Consider the following 20,101-nt stretch of genomic DNA (forward strand, 5'->3'; position numbering starts at 1 on the left):
TGCAAAGGCCAGTGAGGACGTCACACTGAGTCCCATTTATTTACAAGTGGTGTAATTATTGACCAAGCCAGACTGAGAGAGACAGGCTGTTCCACGAGGAGAGAGAGCCCCCCTCTGCTGATCCTGCTGTGACACAACAGCTAAAAGAAAAGGCAACAACATCAGATTTACAATTTTAATTAAAATACTGATAAAGGTTAAATAATAAATCAGATTTTTAACATTCAAAAGAAGGAAAGGGCGTCTCCTCCCTGCTCAAGTATTCTTTAAAGAACAAATTAAAAAAACCCATTTCATCCAGATATATCTTTGTGAGTGGAAACGTTCCACCTGACCAGTTTGGCGCATGGAGTTCTGAGAGTTTTTTTGTTGTTGTGAAAACCAATTTTTGTCAACGCATGATTTCAGTGGTTTCTTCTTCATACTCAAACACTTATTTTTATAAAAAACAAATATCACTGTTCAACTTTGATCATTGAACATTTAATGAGCCAAATAATTGGTGGAGAAGAAGTCCTTCCTTAGCCTGAAATGGATTTTCAGGCTTCAAAAGAGCTGTACACATTTGGCACTACAATTAAAAAAGCAATACAACGTAGGCGGAGCAGCACAAAGGCCTATGTGAGGCACCAACAACAAAATGAGGACATGTAACATATGGTCTGAGTTCAAGGTGTTTGTCCGACCTCACCAAGGGGCCATGTCAACGCTGTAGTGTCCTTGTTCAAGATGAATCCTAACACAGTGGGAATTGCTTGAGGGAAACACAGAGGATTTAATACAGAGGAACAAGCCACCTGTGCAATTGAGAAAAATGTGTTGTGTCTTTTTCTCTTAAGATGCACAACACACCACCCAATGTAATATCTAATCTGAATCCAGTCTATAATGCCTGGTGGGAGTCTGCATTGTGTCTATAGATACAAACTGTATTTCTAGGGAAATTAAGTTTCAAAGGAGAAACATTAGATAGATAAAACACTCACTATGACTATATAATGAGGTGTGTGTGTGTGTGTGTGTGTGTGTGTGTGTGTGTGTGTGTGTGTGTGTGTGTGTGTGCGTGCGTGCGTGTGTGTGTTTGTATTTGCCTGACCATCCTTCCTTCTTGGAGGGAGCAGATTGGCTCGGCTGGGAGGAGGCTCCTCTTTACAAACCCGACGCTGAAGAGAGTGGAGGGGCAGACAAAATCAACAAACCGACTACAAACTAACCAGAACCGGATCCAAGCTGCAAAGTGCCAGTCCTCACTTTTCGAGTTAAAGAGTCAGCGGCTGTTGATATGGAACAGAAATGAGTTATGAAAACCAGTCCTGCTGGCAACTGGCAAGACAACAACACACTGCTGACAAATAAGTTCAGTCTAAATATTGAATTATAAAAAGATGAAGTATTTGAATATCACACATTACACCTTTATAGTGTGAACACTGTGTCGATAATAACATTGCCAGGGTTGGTGGAGTTCATTTGAACATGGGCTCATCGATATGGGAAAACGGCTTTGATAACCAGATGTCTGCAGACTGTGTGAAGTTTATAATGCTGAAAAAAGTTTTCAACAATGAGGTCAAACCTACAACATAACCAATTTTTTCCATTCTCTACTATAACCTCATATGCCAATGTACCCCTTAATGCCAACCGTGATGTCAAGGAACACAACCCGCCCCTCGGCCAACAGGTCAAAGACCTGTTTTAATCTTTACCTAAAAGTGAGAGTCAGACAGACTCCCTCCGTCTGTCGGTGTCGACCTCACACAGTGCGAGTCTCTCAGGAACCAGCACATCAGTCGTGATGCAGCGGTCTTTCTTCCGCCGGAGCGCGCTGCTCGCCCAGCAGACTGCAGCGGCCCTCGAGGGCCCTTTGGCCGCCAGGAGCGCGCCTCTCCTGCAGCGCATGGATCGGTCCATGTCCTCCGTCCCCATCCCCCCGCCGGCGTGCATGCTGAGACCGCTCGAGGTTCCGATGCGCTACTTGTTCGGACCGGGACCTTCAAACGTGCCTCCACGTATTTTGGCAGCAGGGTCGAGGCCAATAATTGGTCACATGCATCCGGAAATGTATGAGGTAAAGCTTTTGTTGGAAACTATGACTGGGGCAAATTTAACCCAGGTTCTGAACTTGAACACAATTTGGGGGAGCAGGTGCATTGTTGGTCTTATACAGAGATAACACTCTTATTAAATCATTGATATTACATTCAATTTTCGTTTGCTCGAAATAGTTGAACATTTGTCCCTCCACTTACATGATTTTAGTTTTATTTGCAAACGATGCCTCTACTTTTTATCATTTAAACAATAATAATGGATTGTGACCAAGGTCTTACTCACATCCAATCAGTAGCTATAGGATTTACGCACCCACACAATTCACTCAGTTGAACCCTTTTGAGAAATGCAGCTGAAAAAAGTTGTCTTCACCTTTTCTCTTAGATCATGAATGACATCAAGAGAGGGATCCAGTACGCCTTTCAGACCGAGAACAACATGACGATAGCCATGAGCGGCTCCGGGCACGCGGCTATGGAATGTGCGGTGTTCAACACGGTGGAGCCCGGAGAGAGCGTGCTCGTCGCCATCAACGGAATCTGGGGAGAACGCGTTGCAGAAATTGCAGAAAGAATGGGTACATCTTTACGCACGATTTTTACGCACACCACCTATATATCTATACATCTATCTATCTATCTATCAGTATTTAATCATGAATTTTTTTATCTTTAGGTGCCAATGTACATAGAATGGTTAAAACTCCAGGAGGATATTTTACTAATAACGAAATTACACAGGTAGGCTTAGTGTCCTGTACAAGCTCATCTATAAGAACCAATACATAATTAATACACATAACAAACATAAACAGTAACTAAAGACATGCTATGTAATAAATAATCGACTCTATTCTTACTTGTCTATAGGCCATTGAAAAACACAAGCCCGTCCTGTTTTTCCTCACACATGGAGAGTCCTCCGCCGGCCTCTGTCACCCAATAGATGGCATTGGGGACATCTGCAGGAAGTGAGGCTCACTCTGCATTTCTCTGCATCTCTCTGAAACAGAACATAAGCTACTGGGCTAATTACAAAGCATAATGTCATATTTTTCAACCCTCATTCCTGCAGACATAACTGCCTCTTTCTGGTCGACACAGTCGCTTCTCTTGGAGCAGCACCAATTTTTATGGACAAGCAAAGTAAGGAAATTATGAAAAACATGAATTGAGAGTTAATCAGCCTGCCACCATGCAGGTGATATACTGTGCCTCTTGTTCCCCCAGATATTGACATCCTGTACACTGGCTCTCAGAAGGCCCTGAATGCACCTCCTGGCACAGCCCCCATCTCGTTTAATGACAGAGCGTGGTAAGAAAGCCCTCTGTGGTGTGTGTAGCTGCTCGTACAGCTCCCTACATTTTTCACAACAGTTTAAAAAGAAATGACAAAAAAAAAAGAGTAATTGAATCTCTTTGTCTCTGATACATCTCACAGCCACAAGATGTTTAACAGGAAAACCAAACCAGTGTCCTACCTCTTTGACATGACACATTTATCCAACTACTGGGGCTGTGATGGCCAACCAGCCAGAATGTAAGTCTGCTGCAACCAAGCGTCAATATTCTACTCATGCAATTGCAGATGATCTTTTAGAATGACATTGAACTTTATTTTTGAGCTTTGAACTTTGAAATGTTCATATTATTGAAGAACACCAATGTTTTGTATGAGAACAATGTTTAATCGAATGTGCTCTGTGTGCTAGTTACCACCACACTGGTCCTGTGTCTGGATTCTTCGGTCTGAGAGAGGGTCTGGCGATTCTTGTTGAGAAGGTAAATCAGCATTTTACCACTTTTTCATCTATTCAAAGGTTCTTCTCCGAATTGGGGCCCATGTCACTTTTCACTATATTACACATTTACCACACCATTCATTAACCGTGAACTCACCAGCTCTGCCAGCACCTGAACTGCCTTGTCATTTGTCTCCCTCTAGGGGCTGGAGGAGTCTTGGAAGAAACACAAGGAGGTGGCAGCCTATCTGTACAGAGGACTGGAAGACCTGGGCCTCAAGCTCTTCGTCCCTGAAAGGGTGAGGCGGGTTAATCACTATATAATGGTGCCATACAAAACTACAACAAAGAACCTGATACTTAAGAACAACACATGTATTGTGCCAAAAGAAAACAGATACAGAACCTGCCTGTTTGAGCTGTAAGATTGTAGATTCCCGATTTTTCTTTTAATTTTGTGACATGTCCTGCAGGATTTAAGGCTTCCATCCGTCACCACCATTGCAATCCCCGAGGGTTACGACTGGAGGGAGTTGTTGATGTACATGATGAAACACCACCAGATGGAGATGACTGGAGGCCTGGGTCCTTCCATTGGCAAGGTAAGTTCCTGCTGGTATTTTATCCCTTTACAGTAAATACTTTTTCTTAAAAGGTATTTTTGGAATAAAAAAAAGGGGGGGATTTTATCGTAAACAATTATAAAGAGAGCAATGTCAGAAGTCAGGTGTTTTTATAGCTTCCTGAATCATGCTGCTGAGTCACTGTGGACTCACTCTTCTCTCCATCGCACTTTTCATCAGGTGATGAGGATTGGATTGATGGGATACAACTGTGAGAAGACCAACGCTGACATGGCACTTCACGCCCTGGCAGACGCTCTCAAGAACTGCAAAAAGAGCAAAGCTTAACAGAGCTTAAGATCTGGGGCAATGCATGCATTTTAGTCGTACATGTGTGCTTTGGCCTGCAGAAATTTTTTATAAATAAAAAAACACAGGCAATGTTAATGTGCCTATATAGGTAAAGTATTTAGTAGTAAAAAAGACAGTTATGTTGTGGTCCAAGACTTAGTACACTGTAAAATGTCAATAAAGTGTGCTTTATTTTATCAGACATATCTGTGTGCTTTACATTAGTATTGGCATTTATGCAACTTTCATACTTCCACTCCACTACATGTCAGGAAATATGATACTTCTCCTGTCTGACAGCTTTGGCCCTGTATAGATGAGAGTTTAAACCACGTATCTGCAGATGTGTTAATGTTGAATTAGTCTGAACAACTGTTCCTAAATTTCATATTCTAAATCAAATCTTTAAAAACCCACTCACAAAGCTGAAACTATTTTGCTTAGGTTATAAAATGTGGATCTTTTATGGCTATCACAGACATATGTTGACCTTATAGTAAACGATGCATTGCTGTAGATAAAAGTACAAAACTGAGTATCATTTCACTGCAATGAGTCATTTTACTTACTTCTTTAAGTACAATTTTGTGACAAGTTTGCTTAGGTTTTGAATGCATGACTTTTACTTGCAGCATAGTATTTTTTAAGTGTAGAGATACTTTTTCCTCTCTTCACCTGCCAGAGCTGACGGTCTACATAAAAAATGCAGAAAAAATCTCCCTGAGGAAAGAGTCAGGCAAACAACTTATCCTTTTTAAGCATGTGCTTCCTCATAGTTCTGATCTTCCCATCTATTTCGTTTAGTCTTTTCTCATCTATATTTTTGATATCTCTATTTCCAATGCTGTGTGATCTTCAGATATTGTTTATTATTTGCCTTCAATTCTCTTTTTCCTACAAAGCTAACTATAATTACTTAAATTTGAGTAAATGATCTGAATATTTCTTCCACTACTGGGGAAGTAAGTTAAACCCTTAAACCCCGTACAAAGGCTTCTTAGGCCCTAACTACATTTCCCACAATTCCCAGCTGTGCGTCTGTATAAACGTCACTTCAATACGTCGCAGTCTGATTGAAAGACATTCAACCTTGTGTTGGGTTCTGTGTGGTTGTTCATTCCTTCCTGTTTACATCAGAGATGTCGTGTCCCGTTTATCACGCCGGTAAGTTGTTCCATTTTAATCTTCAGCTTGTTTGAAATGTCACCTGCTACAGAGTCGCGCACACTGGAATTAACGTCCCACAGTTGTTGTTGAAGTCCGTGTGTTGTTTCTTTGCACGTGCAACACGAACTCACCAAGGTGCGTTCACGGTCCACCCTGCTCTCATAATGAACGTAGTCAACTTCAGCTTCAGAGTAAACAACCGTTGTTGTCCTGACGCGACCTCTGCCTGTATAACACAATGAGTCATGTCTGTTAACGCTGGAAGTGGCTGTGCTGACGACTGCGTTTCACCAAAGAGGAAAATGTATTTATTATAGTCACACCTTCCTCTGTGTGTTCGACATTAGCCAGGAGGAATTCTTATCGTTTACAACTTCCGGGTTGGGGGCGCTCGTGAGGTCAAAGCGGGACGACGTGAGTGGTCCCCTAAAGTGGAGCCACAGCCTCTCGATCGCCACCTGGTGGCTTGCAGCTGCACATGCCATAAGTCTGGCTTGCTCTATAGCCGTTTTCAGACACGACCTGCGGTTAACATCTGGAAAATGGGTCCAGCAGTGGCGATTTTAGAGTCTACTGGGGCCACAAGCAATAACAACAAAGGGGGGCCCCTCAAACAGCGTTCATCAACATTAGGTTATAAATAATCTAACACCAACAAAAGATTGGTTGTGTGAACATTTTTAAGAAAACAAAAACAAAGAAAATGTAAACCTAATTTTCAAAATATAGGTATAAAGGATAATATATACTTAATAAAAAACGTTGAGGAATGGAGGCTATGAGCTTAAATTCAAGTGTCTCTCACATGAGTCCTTGCTATTGACAGCATTCAGTCATACTGTTATACTTAATTGCCATCATCTGCTTCACATACCACCGTCTTTCTTTCTTTTTCCGCATGTAATTATCTCTTTCCTTTTTCACTTCCAGATGGATTATTCCTCTTCATTTTCTTTTCCTTTCATTTTCAATTCAAAATTTGAAAAGGTACACAACCACAACTCTGAAGGGAATCACATGGGGCCCCTTTATGTATTAAAGGATAACGTGATTTTCTTCACACACAGACATCGGTGTCTGCTCTATGGGTTAGAGCAGTTGGAAAATGCAAAGTACAAAGATGACAAAAGTTGAGAACACAATTTTTTTTATTTGTCCAGTAGAAGGACAAAGCTTTAGATTAAGAAACAGGAAAAGCAGGTAACTTAAACATAATTTAACATGTAAACACAACTACTGCTGCAAAGTCATCTGACTCCCAGACTGTTCTGTCAAATCAATTCAGAAGTAGTTCCTACATCATATATATTGACGTGCTGGATCTATATAGGATGCATTTTCTGTCTGTGTTTTCATGAAGTAACTGAGCTTATTTTGTGTTTTACCAGCACCGGAGTTGAACCCAAGCCTCCTCCCCTTAAACTGGCTCCTTGGTGCCTGGGAGTCAGATGAGCCTGGAGAAGGCAGCTTTCCTTCCATAGAACCGTTCCGCTACACAGAGACCCTGCACTTCAGCCATGTCGGAGGACCAATGATAAACTTCATGTAGGTTAACATGGGAGCAATCTGACTTATAAAGCAACACATCATTGAGTAGGCAGACTGGTACCGTCTTCATTCCCACTCTTGACCCATAACATTGGTTTGATGTAACTGGTGAGAGGGTACCATCTCCTGTGTGAAATGTGTAACTGCCTGAGATTCAGAGCCTAAATTGCCAGATTCATGCCCAGAAAGTTGAAGAGTAATGCCGAACTGTAAATCAGTTATGAGGACCTAGAAGTCATTAAACCAGAGTTCATCTCCAATATTCAACAGGGAAACTTAAGCTTGATCCACACTGTGTTGACAGGTTCAATGCGTTCCATGCAGAATCTAAAAAGCCGATGCACCAGGAGTGTGGCTTCATTCGAATGCAGCCAGGAACCAACAAAGTGGCGTTCATCATCGCACAAAACTCAGGTATAATTACAATTTATAGTTTTAGTCCCTGGTTGTATCCTTTTTATTTGCAAAGTCCCTACTTGTCATTGAATTTCCAGTAATCCCTTGAATGCTGGACTCCTTCCTAAGAGAATCAATGTGATGCAATGTTCCACATAAAGATGAGAACATGACTCAGTCATGTTTATAATTTGAAGTATTTCAGTTTGTTCTGTCTTTCTACTGCTGTATTAAGTTGTGCATGTGAGTAACGTGTTCTCATTATTATTGCCTTAAGAATAAATTGTTTTAAAAACTGAGTCAAACTTAAATTATAAAACCTTTGTGCTTAGATAAATGGAATTTGATTGTTCCCAGGGTTAGATTTATTTGGCACAGTTGTGTACATTATGTCACATTTGGAAATGGCTAACTTACTTTGTTGCCTCAACACACACACTCTCCTGTATTGACTACTGTGTTGTGAAGGTCTGATGGAGATTGAGGAGGGGGAGCTGACTGGGAAGCAGCTGAACCTGAAGACCCACGCTCTGGCCAGAATCTCTTTTGCCAAGAAGCCACAAGTCAAGCAGGTAAACGTCTGCTTCTTCATGACCAGGCATCACTCTTCATTATTTACTTCACTTGTTTACTAAACTCAAATCTGTCATATTTTACAACAAAACAGCAACAAAACTTTTCTCTGTAAATGATTCTGCTTCAGCATTGGCATAAGGCAGTGGGTCTGTCTGTCTCATTCTTGTGAACAAAATATCCCAAGAACGCAATGATAGAATTTCTTCAAATGTGGTACAAACATTAGATGTCAAAGGTCACAGTGACCTCATAGGAGTCATGTGACCTCACCCTCTCTTTTCACTTCTTCCAGATTTCCAGAGAGTTTCAGCTCCGATCAGATGGAAGGCTGGAGCAGACTGTTTCCATGGCAACAGACAACCAGCCTCTGAAGCAGCACCTGCACGTCGTCTACCGTCGGCCATCTTGATTCATCATGCAGGCTGGCTTCTGCTGCATAAATAACTTTGTCTGGCATGACAAATGTTGCTGGGAAAAAAAAGGCTTGGTCAATAATCAGATGTGTCAGATAAACATGTAAACATCTATATTATCCATTAATGGTACATGCACTAATAACAGGTAATGGTTTATGCATGGCTTTGGGACAGATGTAAGTTGTATTTAATGGCCTCGTTTGGGAAACTATACTTTTTGTTTGGAGTTATGTCTCTATTAACTGCCAGATATTTGATCATTGAGTTTGAAAGCTTATGAAGGATGATATTGAGGACAGTATCATTTTTTCATATCATTGCACTATTATAAGTTTGACAGCTAAATTAACTGTTGTGCTTCTGGAGTCACTTTTTTTGTTTGTTTAGAGTTAGTTTTTCTTTTACTTTCTATGTACTTCTTCCTGTCCTTGTGGATTTCAAATTTGAATTTCATTTTCAATAAAGTCTTTGTCTAAAACTGAAAGTTCAAATTCCCTATTTTTTTTTTATTTACGTCACAGGTCAGAATCAACTAAAACTCCTACTGGATTCATTAAAAGTCTGTGATAGGGATGGAGCTAATCTAGGTAGAGAGGTTCCACCGATGCACACGCCCGACAAAATCGTGTCAGTCTCAGCTGTCAATCATGACGTTTCAACTCATTTCATTTATAGCACTGAATAACTCTTTAAAACCTGACTGGAAAAAGTTGAACTTGAACAAACATTAGTGTGATACATCCTTGAGAACTTTATTTGACGTGTAGTTTGACTTTTTAGTTTGGTCAATGTCCCATCCATTAACTTGGAGGAGTCTGGGTACTCTAACCAGTCACCAGGTGACCAATGCGCTTTGGCTTCACTTCTGAGATCCAGCTTTATATACAGTCTACTGTTAATTTGTTGATTGTGACAGACATAAATTCAGATGGATAAAATATCATTCAAAAATATCAGCAAGTCCATGTCTGAAGATTTAAGTTTATTGTGCATTAAAATTTCAGACACAAGTTAACAAAGTATCAACCATCAGGCATATCTCATATCTCATATAGAATCGGCTCTTTAAACTTTAATAAAAATATAAAGCTCCTACATTGGCTGGGGTGAAATGTTCCAATACATGAGTGCACGTAGCATTGTTCTGTAGAATAAGATGAGAAAAAGCTTGTAAATAAACACTTATGAAATGCCATAGTTAGCTAAACAATTGGAATCGTCTTATTTTACAATTGATGGATAGATTAACAAGATGAACAATCCTGAATTGGCATGCTAATATATTTTCCCAATAATATCAAAACTTACCTGACTAGTCCTTGGGCTAAATGCAGTAGTGTGGCCTCAATAGCCCTTCTGTAGTGTGCAGGATGTTGCGAAGTATCTGTGCATTTAAAGGAAGAATGCAAAGTGCAGGGTTGAAATTCCACGTGCAGCGTGTGGTTCATTCGACACATCTTTAAAATAGTTTTGAATTACGTTTTATTCCTCAGCGTACAATTTGCGCTTATGTCTTTTCAAAATTCCCCAAATTCCAGAGCTTAACTTCCCATGGAAAGTTTCCGAAAATGTTCCGCTTCTTTGCAACCGTATATATGACCCATACTCTAACCAGTCAGCAGGTGACAAATGCGCTTTGGCTTCACTTCTGAGATCCATCTTCATCAGTCTATTGTTTAATTTGTTGATCGTCAAATCCCCAAAGGGAAAAGGGTCAGGCATAATTTCAGATGGATAAAATATTAAAAAAAAATAATCATCAGAAAGTCCATGTCTGAATATTTAAGTTTATTGTGGATTAAATTAAACTTTCAGACACATTTATAAGTTAACACAGTAACAACCATCAGGCAGATCACACAATCATTCCGAAGAGCTGTAGAATCGGCTCTTTAAACTTTAATAAAAATATAAAATCATAAATAACCTATTTACAGATTAAAAAGGAACTGAATACCAGCCAAAACATGTGCAGTCAGTATGTATCACGCCTCCGCTCTTCGACCAGAAATGGGCACAACCAGACCTGACATTTCTGGATGAATCGTGTCTAAAACTGCACCAGGTCACACCATGTGGGGTCATAGCAGGAAAGAGACCCCCTGTGCTTTCATCAAGTACAAAAGTGCATTTGATACCACCTGATATTGCTCTTCTGAGTGAAAACACCCTGAGACTCAGGATTCCCAGAGACCCAGCCCGCTGAGCATCCACTTTCATTACGAAACAGGTGTCCGGCTTAATGCAATATCCTGAGAAAAACATGACATCACAACATACGACTGTTTACCTCAGGAGTATGAACAGCCTCCCACAGCAGCTCAGTGAACATCACAGTCACAACATGGAAGAAGCCTGGTTTACTGCACAGGTGTGAGCAGAGTGAAAATATACTAAGGAGGGGAAGTGAGACACACTGGCTCCTTTCCATTTATGCCCTTAATTATCACGGTGACTACTCTTTGGATGAAGGGTAATCACCTGCACACCCATCGGACCCCGAGACAACACAAACATGATGCTGATGAAACATTTGCTGGTGGCCCTTCAGCAAGAGACAGATATCTGCGGGCCGGCCGAGAACCCAGCGAGCACAGTAACCATCTTTTTGTTGATAAGTCTGAGATAGCACTCTCCAAATCAAACAATCACGCTGTGGCTCCTGTGCGCTCCGTCTCGACTGTTCATGGCTCCTTCATGATGTAGACGTACATCGTAGTGAGGAAGTACTTTAGGGACTCGACGACAGACGACAACCACGGCTGTTCAGGAATGAGTTCTTTTTTTACTACACATTTCGTGAGCTCCGCCTGAAAAAAAAGAAGGACAAGGAGGATTTATGTAAATAAAAAATAAGACCATATATGAATCTGATTACATTACATACACACACAACTATACAATACAAACAAATATATGTGTTTACTCTTAATCGTGTATATATAATGCACATCATTGTATCAGCTCAACCAACGGGAAGAGACAGTGTGTTGAGGAGAGGATGAAATCAGATTTGGCAGAACTCCTCTCTAACACTTCTGTAAGCAAACTGATCTCTGATCCACAAATTAGACAAACATCAATTAGTCATAATAGTCAAAATGACTCATAATGTAGTCAGAAACCAGAGGCAAGCAGTGCTTTACCCCCTTGTTTTCTAAAATGTCACAGCCAATTTTGTGTTTGTCCACAATGCCTTTTAAAAACTATGCTAATGCAGCATTCTTTACAGAGATAATAGGCTGTACCTGGGAAACCATCTCTCCTCGACTCAAATGGGAAAATTCTCTCAAATCTAAAAAGGAAAAGGAAAACAGCCTCCTCTAAAGCACAGCTCATGATTATCAGCATGTCCAGCAGCTGTCACTTACCCATCCTCCGCGTCTCTTCAACCAAGGAACCAGGAACTTGCGGACAAACTGTCCCAGACTGTCAACTATGATGTGTACGTTGGTCCCACGTCCTTGTCTGACACAGTCCACTGCCAGAGCTCCAGCCACGGCAAACATGGAAACCACCTTACCCCATGTTATACCTTCAGGGAGACAAATAGCGATGGGTTAGTATTTAAGTCACACGTTGACACATTCATTCATCCCTTATTTTTTGCCGCACTAAAAACAGCACTTGCCAGTGGCAGCACAGCATAACTGCAGTTTTTGTGATCAGCACGTATTTATGGCCTATACTGCAACTTCTACAGGTGCACCATAGAGAGCATCCTGACTGGCTGCATCACCGCCTGGTATGGCAGCTGCACCGCCCTGAACCGTAAGGCTTTACAGAGGGTGGTGAAGTCTGCCCAGCACATCACCAGGACGGCGCTACCATCCATAGAGGACCTCTACACCCAGCGGTGCAGGAAGAAGAGCAGCCGGATTATTAAAGACCCCTTTCACCCCAGCCATAAACATTTTTGCCTGCTGCCATCTGGCCGACGGTACCGCAGCATCAGGGCCCGCACCTGATGCTAGTATTTGCACTTCAGTTTCAACCCCAGACCAAATTCCTCTCTGTGACATATTTGCATGATTGTTGTTTTATTTTCTCCTCAGCTGTTTATATGTATATTTATATATGTATACTTTATTTTCTATTTTGATATTCTATTTTATACTATTTCTATTTTGTTTTATTTTATAGGTTGTAATTACTTGAGCATTGTAAGAAGAGAGCCTGAGACTCAAGCATTTCACTGCCAGCGACTGCTTAATGTTATTGTTGTGCATTTGACAATAAAAAATCGTGAATCTTAAATCTTGAATCTGCAGGCAGCCACCAGGGGGCAATCAAGATGCTTGGGATTCACTTCTGGAGAGCTGTCGTGTCGTCCATCTTTAAATCAATAGATCTATACAATATTATTTTTTTAGCCCATATTCAGAAATCACAATTTGGATCAACACCCTCTGCCTTTGACCCTTAACAAGAGTGACGAAAAGAAGACAAATAGTTTAATACAGACTATGAGCTCCCACAAGACAACAAGTTTGTTTTATAAAAACAAATTCATATTTAAATGCAGGCCATGACTGGAAACAATAAACCGCCATATGTATTCATAAACATTCCTTTCCTAGGCAACGCCTGGTTTATCATCCATCTCCTCTGAGGTGTGCTCATCGTCTGGGACCTGACAGGAGGCCTGTGGAGCTGTTGGTGGACCTTGCACTGAAATAAACTATAAACATGAGGTGTAAGTCAACAAACTGCCACATTTGAGTTAAGGTGGCTGATAACAGACCTAACTGCGTCACACGCCAGCTGTAAATTAAGGGTGCCAGACTGTGCTGCCTTTGCATTGAGGTGGGTGAAGCACTGAGGAAATTTCAGGCATGGGGAGGTCGACGGGTTCAGAAAACTATTTTTGTCTTCATCTCTCTGGGGAAAATGAGATTCGCATAGCTGAATTAGGCCAAGTTTACGTCTTACAAAACAATGACTATGATAATCAAGGACATCCGGCCACCTGTATGTACGGTTTCCAGGGCAGCAGGGATTGTTATAATGAGCGTCTGCGATGCAGTTCAGGGTGTAATGGCATTAGCTTCCTGTAGGTCCTGCTTGCTTTGTCATGGCTGTAACTCCGAGATGGGCTACAGCGTCTGACCGGGGCTTTAAGGGGATAGAGCCCTGAGCGAGCTTAAATGAGATAACGGTCCATGAAAGCTGTCAGAGCACGTCACGTCTCGCTCCCTACGGAGAAGCAGGCCAGGAATAGAGACAAGATTGTCATGGATAAAGCTGGAGGGGAGGAGGACGGAAAGAGAGAGAACAGAGGTGGGAGGCGGGCGAAGATGGATGGAGAGGCGGCGAGCAATGTTGATTTTACTGAGGGAGACCGCAGTGCAGATGGCTGCTCCACGAAAAGTGGTGATGATATGCAGTCGGATTCCACATCTTGCTGGTTTCTAAATTCATGTTAAGCACTTGGCGTCATGATAGCAAATACCACAACGCTGAAAAAAGAACAGCAGGAAAAACAAACTTTCATAACTTATTCTATTTATATCCAGGTTTCCACTGGTCCGAGAAGGCTGGGGCAGCCTGGGTTCGCCAGTTTGTTGTTCTTCAGAAGGACTCCCACGCCATTTCCCAAAATTAAACCAGCGTGACGTCAAAATAAGCGCAAATTTAGTGAGAACACAGGCATGAAATTCACATTTAAACCAGCCTGTTTAGATCTTTCCTAGAATAGAGACAGATTTGAGTTGGTCACTGCGATGCGAACAGACCGATCTCCCCCAAAGGCTTATGCAGACGCCCTAAAGTCAGTAGTTTTTCATTTCGAAATGTCTTTGCTGCTCTGAGCCGATCATTTGCCAAGACAACTGAAGACAACCCTCTGGAGCCTCTCCTGAGACCAACTGGGAAAAAATGTATGATAGACAATCTATGATATTTAAGGTGGGGTATACTTTAAAACTAGAGCCCGACTGATGTGATTTAGTGGGGGGCAAGTCCCAGTACAGATATTAGATGAAAACTTCTGATCCACATATAATATATAACTTAGTTTAACCTTGTGAAAAAAGGATACTTAGTAGAGAGTAGTGAATGAGCGAATGAATAATGACCATAGGCTGTATATAAAGATGGACGACCTTCGACCAGTCGAGTCTGTTACAGCAACAAATAAACGAATTAAATGCAAACATGTTGGAAAAATGAGCCCTCTATCAGTGTGATCAGAACGAATACAAGAGAAACCATCTTTGAGAAAAACGTATTTGATGTGTATATGGACCTCCAAGTACAGGAAGAATATCTTCACAGCAAGTCAACACCTTTTATACACAGAGCACAAATCAATAACCAATACTTGATACTTTCTACACCAGAGTGTTTGCGCTCAGACACTCCTGCTGACCCACACGCCCAGCTCGTAACTTGCAAAGTCATCGTCGACACTCAGAACACTGTGTACCTGTCGCGAAGATCTCCGTTGCCACGCCGATAAAGGCATCCGAAACCATGTTCTCCATGGCAACCGATATGTTGAGCTGCCGCGCCACGTGCCGGTACAAAGAGGGCTGTATGCACTCCAGCTCGTCGCCTGGGTAACAGAGGGAGAGCACAGAGGGAGAAAAGAACACACAGTTAATCTGAAAGAAGGAGACCGAAGCAAACACACAGATTCGGCTCAAACCAATTATTTAAAAGTCTCTTTCTTTACAGAGACACTGAGGAGTTCAGCTGCCGTCTGAAATGTGTCAAGTCGTCCAGATGTAATCAACCGGTTCTCACGCACTCTGACATAATCCTCCTCTTATCATTGGCTTCAGATTTATCACAGTTTGAAGTTAACAACACACAACAATAGAGCTACATTATTAAAAGTCAGCTGGGTCCAGGTCCTTTATTTGTATGAATCAATTATCAATGAAGGGTTAGTGATGGAAGTCCTCGGTCTATGCTGTGTTCTGAAAGTCGATCAGAACGCAGCATCTCTGCTATTTAGGCCCAACATTAATTATCATATAGCCATGACAACTGTGGGCTCATGTTGGCTTTCAGCTGAAGACACACAAGATATGGTTGATTGCTTGTTAAGGAGCAGTGTGTCGACACATCGGTATCTGCATTTATATTAACAGATATGACAAACTGTAATTTCACAGAATAAACAATGCACAAAAGAGATATGGGGATTTATGAATACATTTCAACGATTCAAGTTCTCTGTGTTCAAGTTTTTGTGATAAAAGTTTGAGGTTAAACTGTAAAATATCAATTCTTTACCATTAAGTCTTTTACATTTTCCCTTGAAAATTTAGACCTAATCTCAAATACAAGATTGTTCTTATTCTAGCATATCGACTGCTCATATTATTTTATTAATCCACATAGAGGGGTATGTTTCAGGTCTGTTCATTTGTCAGTTTACTTGGTTTCAAAAGCCAGCCCCATGTTCATGACTTTTTTTTTTACATCATGATGGGACCACCATTTATTCATGTGTGAAATGGTAAAGATTGTCCAAAGCTCTACATTTACAGGCATTAAAAAATCATTGATTTGGCCAATTTAATGCAGATCAGAATCTAAAAGAAAAAAAAAAACATGTCTCCACTATTAAAACCTTAAGGATTGTGCAGCCTTATCGCAAACTTTTGAGTTTTTCACTAGTTAAAAGAATAATATTGACATTATGTTTATGTCTAGCTGTTGGTTGAGTAGAAGCCATGGTTTAATAATTCCAGGTAAGGCTGTAAATATTTTAAAATAATCAAAACTTAAACAAAGCATAGTATAAATTGTTTGGCCCCTTTAAGTTACTTGGGCTATAAGTCAGGATCAACAGGAGATGACAACCACAGCCTTGAATGAATAAACATGTTGCTGGAATAGACATTAGACATTCTGCTTCTTGAGAGTTGAGAGGCCATCAGGTTTCTCTTACCGAGGCAGAGCAGGACCAGAGAAACCTCGGCGAGCCCCGCATTTGAGGGAGAGAGGTTGAGTTCAGACTCGGACCATCCCATGCCGTTGTGGTCAAGCCTGGACAAGATGTAGTCTCTGCACAGGGCTTTGGACTGAGACACCAGCTCCTTCTCTGTCAGCGAGCGGTCAAACACGTCCAGGACCTCTGCGGCGAACACAGAAGACCTCCGCAGGACCTCCATGTCCTGCTGCAGAGGATCAGGGTCAGAGGGATGTCTGACCTCTTTGGATCAGCTGTGTCTCAGTGTGTCTTTATCCCCAGGACGGTTATTGGAGGAGACGATTTGGCAGCTGCAGGAAAGAAACAGGCTTATTAAGAGGCATCTAGAGAGAACTTGTTATGATTTAAACCATTTTATCTAGATTTTCCTCTCAGATGAATAGAAACAATAAAAACGTGGGCGCATTAAGACATGTAGACACAAGCATCTAAAATGGAGCAGAAACTTATATAAGAATATAATGGAGGCGTTATTGTTATGATTCACATGGTGGGATAAACAAGATATTGCTGCAGTTCTTTGGATTATGCAACACGCACTGATACCACAAGATAACAAGATAAATGTTTGTGTTGCTAAGGCACCAACAGACCAACCCTGATTTACCAGACTTGTTGCCAGTGTTTAATCTAAAATAACCCGAGTGGAACATTTGATTTCATGACCAATGTGTTTGTGCGCAATGAGAAAAGGACGCTTACCTTTTACATAGTATCCACAGAAAGATGCCCACGCGCCTGAAGTCACAAATGTGCGAGTCTTCCAATGATTGATCCCCAATTGACTAATCAGGAAACATCTCACACCGGCTCTCTGGGACTCGTCTCCTCTCAAGCAGCCGCCGCTCCAGGCACTTTGGGTAAACCACTGCGTAAAGTTGGGCCTCGGGTTCTCGGAAGCTCGTGGCCTGCTCGGTCCACTCGTTTTGCCGAAACGCACCGGTTGACTGATCCGCGAGACGCAGCTAGTTAGAGGACGCCTACCTGTTGTTCCACCTTCCCATTGGCGCTCAGAGGACGAGTTGGTTTTGATGCACAGGGAGAGCCCGGGAGGGGAGGGATCTGACGCACGGCTCCATGCAACTCAACGAGGAGAAGAATGCACGGCGCATGAAGAGACACAAAACAACTGCACCCTCGTTTTCATTCAACAAATTCCGGGCAGATTATTACGCCTCTGCTGTGAATCTCTGACCGGATGTAGTGTTATGTAATGTCCTTATAAAAATATTCCATCTATCTGTTTCGAATCTTGTGCCGAAAAGTCTCATACGTTTAGCTTTAAACTTGGAGTCGGTGGACAGAGGTGTGGATCAAACTGACCCGAGGCCACAGACGGGGTTCTCCTGGTGGTGCAGGTGTGACATATACCTGCTGCTGATCTCCTGACAATGTTTATGTAAGTGTTCCTGCTCAGGCCAAAAGAGGCGCACTTTTAATCCCATGCAGGACAGATAAATATAGATGTCCTACTCTGCACTGACCACACCGTGTACTGGGCTTCTGAATATATGTTCTATATACGAGGCAATTCTATTTTATCTTGTTTCATTTTATTTAACGATGTGAAAAAACAATATGGTCAAGTTAAATTCATTGGGACTTCCATAGGTTTTACCTTATTTTGTTTCCACTCATGTAAAAACACTATATGGTCCAATTAAATTTATTGGAAGTTCCTAAGGTTTTATTTTATTCTGTTTCGTTTTATAAATACAATTTGGTAAAGTTGGCTCTAATTTTATTTTAATATATTTATTTAGTCATATATATACTAAAAAAAATGAAGGGTACTGGCAAAATAATTGTATTTGTCTTAACCTATTATTACCGATTTCTATTGTTTGTATGAATGCTTTTTATTTATTACAGATGTTACATCAACTGCTTGGCCGCTTGATGTCACTGTTACTCACTCCCATTACTTCATCCCTGGGAACACAGGGAAGTTATCTAGCTAAATTCTCGGACGACACTGCGTTGCTGTCCCTTTTCCAAGGTCCACATTGCAGCCATGGCCTTGCTTTGACATCGTTTGTTAATTGGTGTGATAACAACTTCTTAGATCTAAATATAGAAAAAATAAAGGAGCTAGTCATAGATTTTGGGAAAGTGGAGGGAGCGCTCAAACCAAGTATCATCCATGGGGAGGAAGTCCAACTTGTGGACACCTACAAATATCTAGGCACAGTATTTGATAACCAGCTTAAATTCCATACAAATACAGAGGTAATTGTTAAAAAGGGACAACAAAGAGTTCACCTGTTGAGAATGCTGAACTCTTTCAGTGTCTCGAAAGTTATTTTGAGAATTTTTTACCAATCTTTCATTGAGAGTCTTTTAACTTTTTCCTTTATATGCTGGACTAACAGTCTGTCAGTTAAAGACATGAATAGTTTAAATAAAATTGTGAAGATCTGCTCTAAGATCACTGGCATCCAGCTCAAGAGCATAAGTTCATTGTGGAACAAACAAGCAGTCCAGAAAGCCAAATGCATTATCAGTCAGCCTGACCATGTCCTCAGTAAAGAATTTAAACTAATGCCTTCAGGGCGGCGCTACTGTTCAATCAGGACAAGAACAATGAGGTACTCCCACTCTTTTATCCCTGCAACCATCAGGTTACTAAATGATGACAAAAGTAAGGAGTAGGTGGAGAGCACACCAGTGTTGCTGGGTGTTTCCGGGGGCAGGGTGGTTGTTACTGACGGGCTGAAATGAATTGTGAGTTAAATGTGTGTGTTGGACTGCCTTTGATATATGTTTTTGTCTACCTCCTATTGCTATTTATTGTATTTATTAAGTAATCTATTATGTGAGACTGGAAACTGTGAACGAAATTGCCCATGTTGGGATAAATAAAGTTTTCTAATCTAATCTAATCTAATCTAACATCAAGAGGATTAATGCTAAAAAGGATATATAAGCTTTTCTGTACAAATGAATACTATTACATTACTAAAAACACTTACTGATACCAGCACCACAACGGCTTTTTTGACTGGATGCAAGACATATCGAAGGAAGTAAGGTCAACAAAATATACTGCAATTCAGTCCAGGCCAAAGTTCAGGCTGAAATAACTTTTAGAAATAGTAATACCTTCAACAATAGATTGGAATAGACTAGAATAATCTCAGAATGAAGATACAGTTTGTGCATTATAATTGTAATTTTCTATAAGAATACACTACACACCAATACAAGATTAAATAACAAAACATGAAAACTCGCAACAGTGTGATGTCACTGCAATGGGTGAGATTGTGTGAAAGTGCGACTTAAAATAACAAAATCTGCCCCCATTTGAAACAGGATTCACATGCACACATAAACTTGCCAA

At 41.1% G+C, this 20,101-nt stretch overlaps 3 protein-coding genes across 3 annotated transcripts; 2 read left to right on the plus strand and 1 right to left on the minus strand.

Moving 5' to 3' along the window:
• Positions 1 to 1,724: 1,724 nt before the first annotated feature.
• Positions 1,725 to 4,912, plus strand: agxtb (alanine--glyoxylate and serine--pyruvate aminotransferase b). Its single transcript, XM_062403898.1, has 11 exons — positions 1,725 to 2,071; positions 2,440 to 2,632; positions 2,731 to 2,795; positions 2,925 to 3,025; positions 3,130 to 3,200; positions 3,285 to 3,369; positions 3,496 to 3,594; positions 3,767 to 3,836; positions 4,000 to 4,095; positions 4,270 to 4,398; positions 4,600 to 4,912. The coding sequence occupies exons 1-11, from the start codon at positions 1,799 to 1,801 to the stop codon at positions 4,705 to 4,707; spliced, it is 1,290 nt and encodes a 429-aa protein (XP_062259882.1). The 5' UTR covers positions 1,725 to 1,798; the 3' UTR covers positions 4,708 to 4,912.
• A 137-nt stretch (positions 4,913 to 5,049) lies between these two features.
• thap4 (THAP domain containing 4) lies at positions 5,050 to 9,297 on the plus strand. The gene is made up of 5 exons (XM_062403899.1): positions 5,050 to 5,874; positions 7,266 to 7,422; positions 7,730 to 7,839; positions 8,290 to 8,393; positions 8,690 to 9,297. Exons 1-5 carry the CDS (start codon positions 5,850 to 5,852, stop codon positions 8,804 to 8,806), a joined length of 513 nt encoding a protein of 170 aa, XP_062259883.1. The 5' UTR covers positions 5,050 to 5,849; the 3' UTR covers positions 8,807 to 9,297.
• A 1,291-nt stretch (positions 9,298 to 10,588) lies between these two features.
• bokb (BCL2 family apoptosis regulator BOK b) lies at positions 10,589 to 18,181 on the minus strand. Its single transcript, XM_062405063.1, has 5 exons — positions 17,461 to 18,181; positions 16,717 to 17,048; positions 15,241 to 15,369; positions 12,185 to 12,348; positions 10,589 to 11,623 (listed from the first exon to the last, which is right to left on the minus strand). The coding sequence occupies exons 2-5, from the start codon at positions 16,937 to 16,939 to the stop codon at positions 11,498 to 11,500; spliced, it is 642 nt and encodes a 213-aa protein (XP_062261047.1). The 5' UTR covers positions 16,940 to 17,048; positions 17,461 to 18,181; the 3' UTR covers positions 10,589 to 11,497.
• Between the last annotated feature and the right edge of the window lie 1,920 nt (positions 18,182 to 20,101).

This window comes from Platichthys flesus, chromosome 14 (genome assembly GCF_949316205.1).
Source record: "Platichthys flesus chromosome 14, fPlaFle2.1, whole genome shotgun sequence".
Lineage (NCBI taxonomy): Eukaryota > Metazoa > Chordata > Actinopteri > Pleuronectiformes > Pleuronectidae > Platichthys > Platichthys flesus.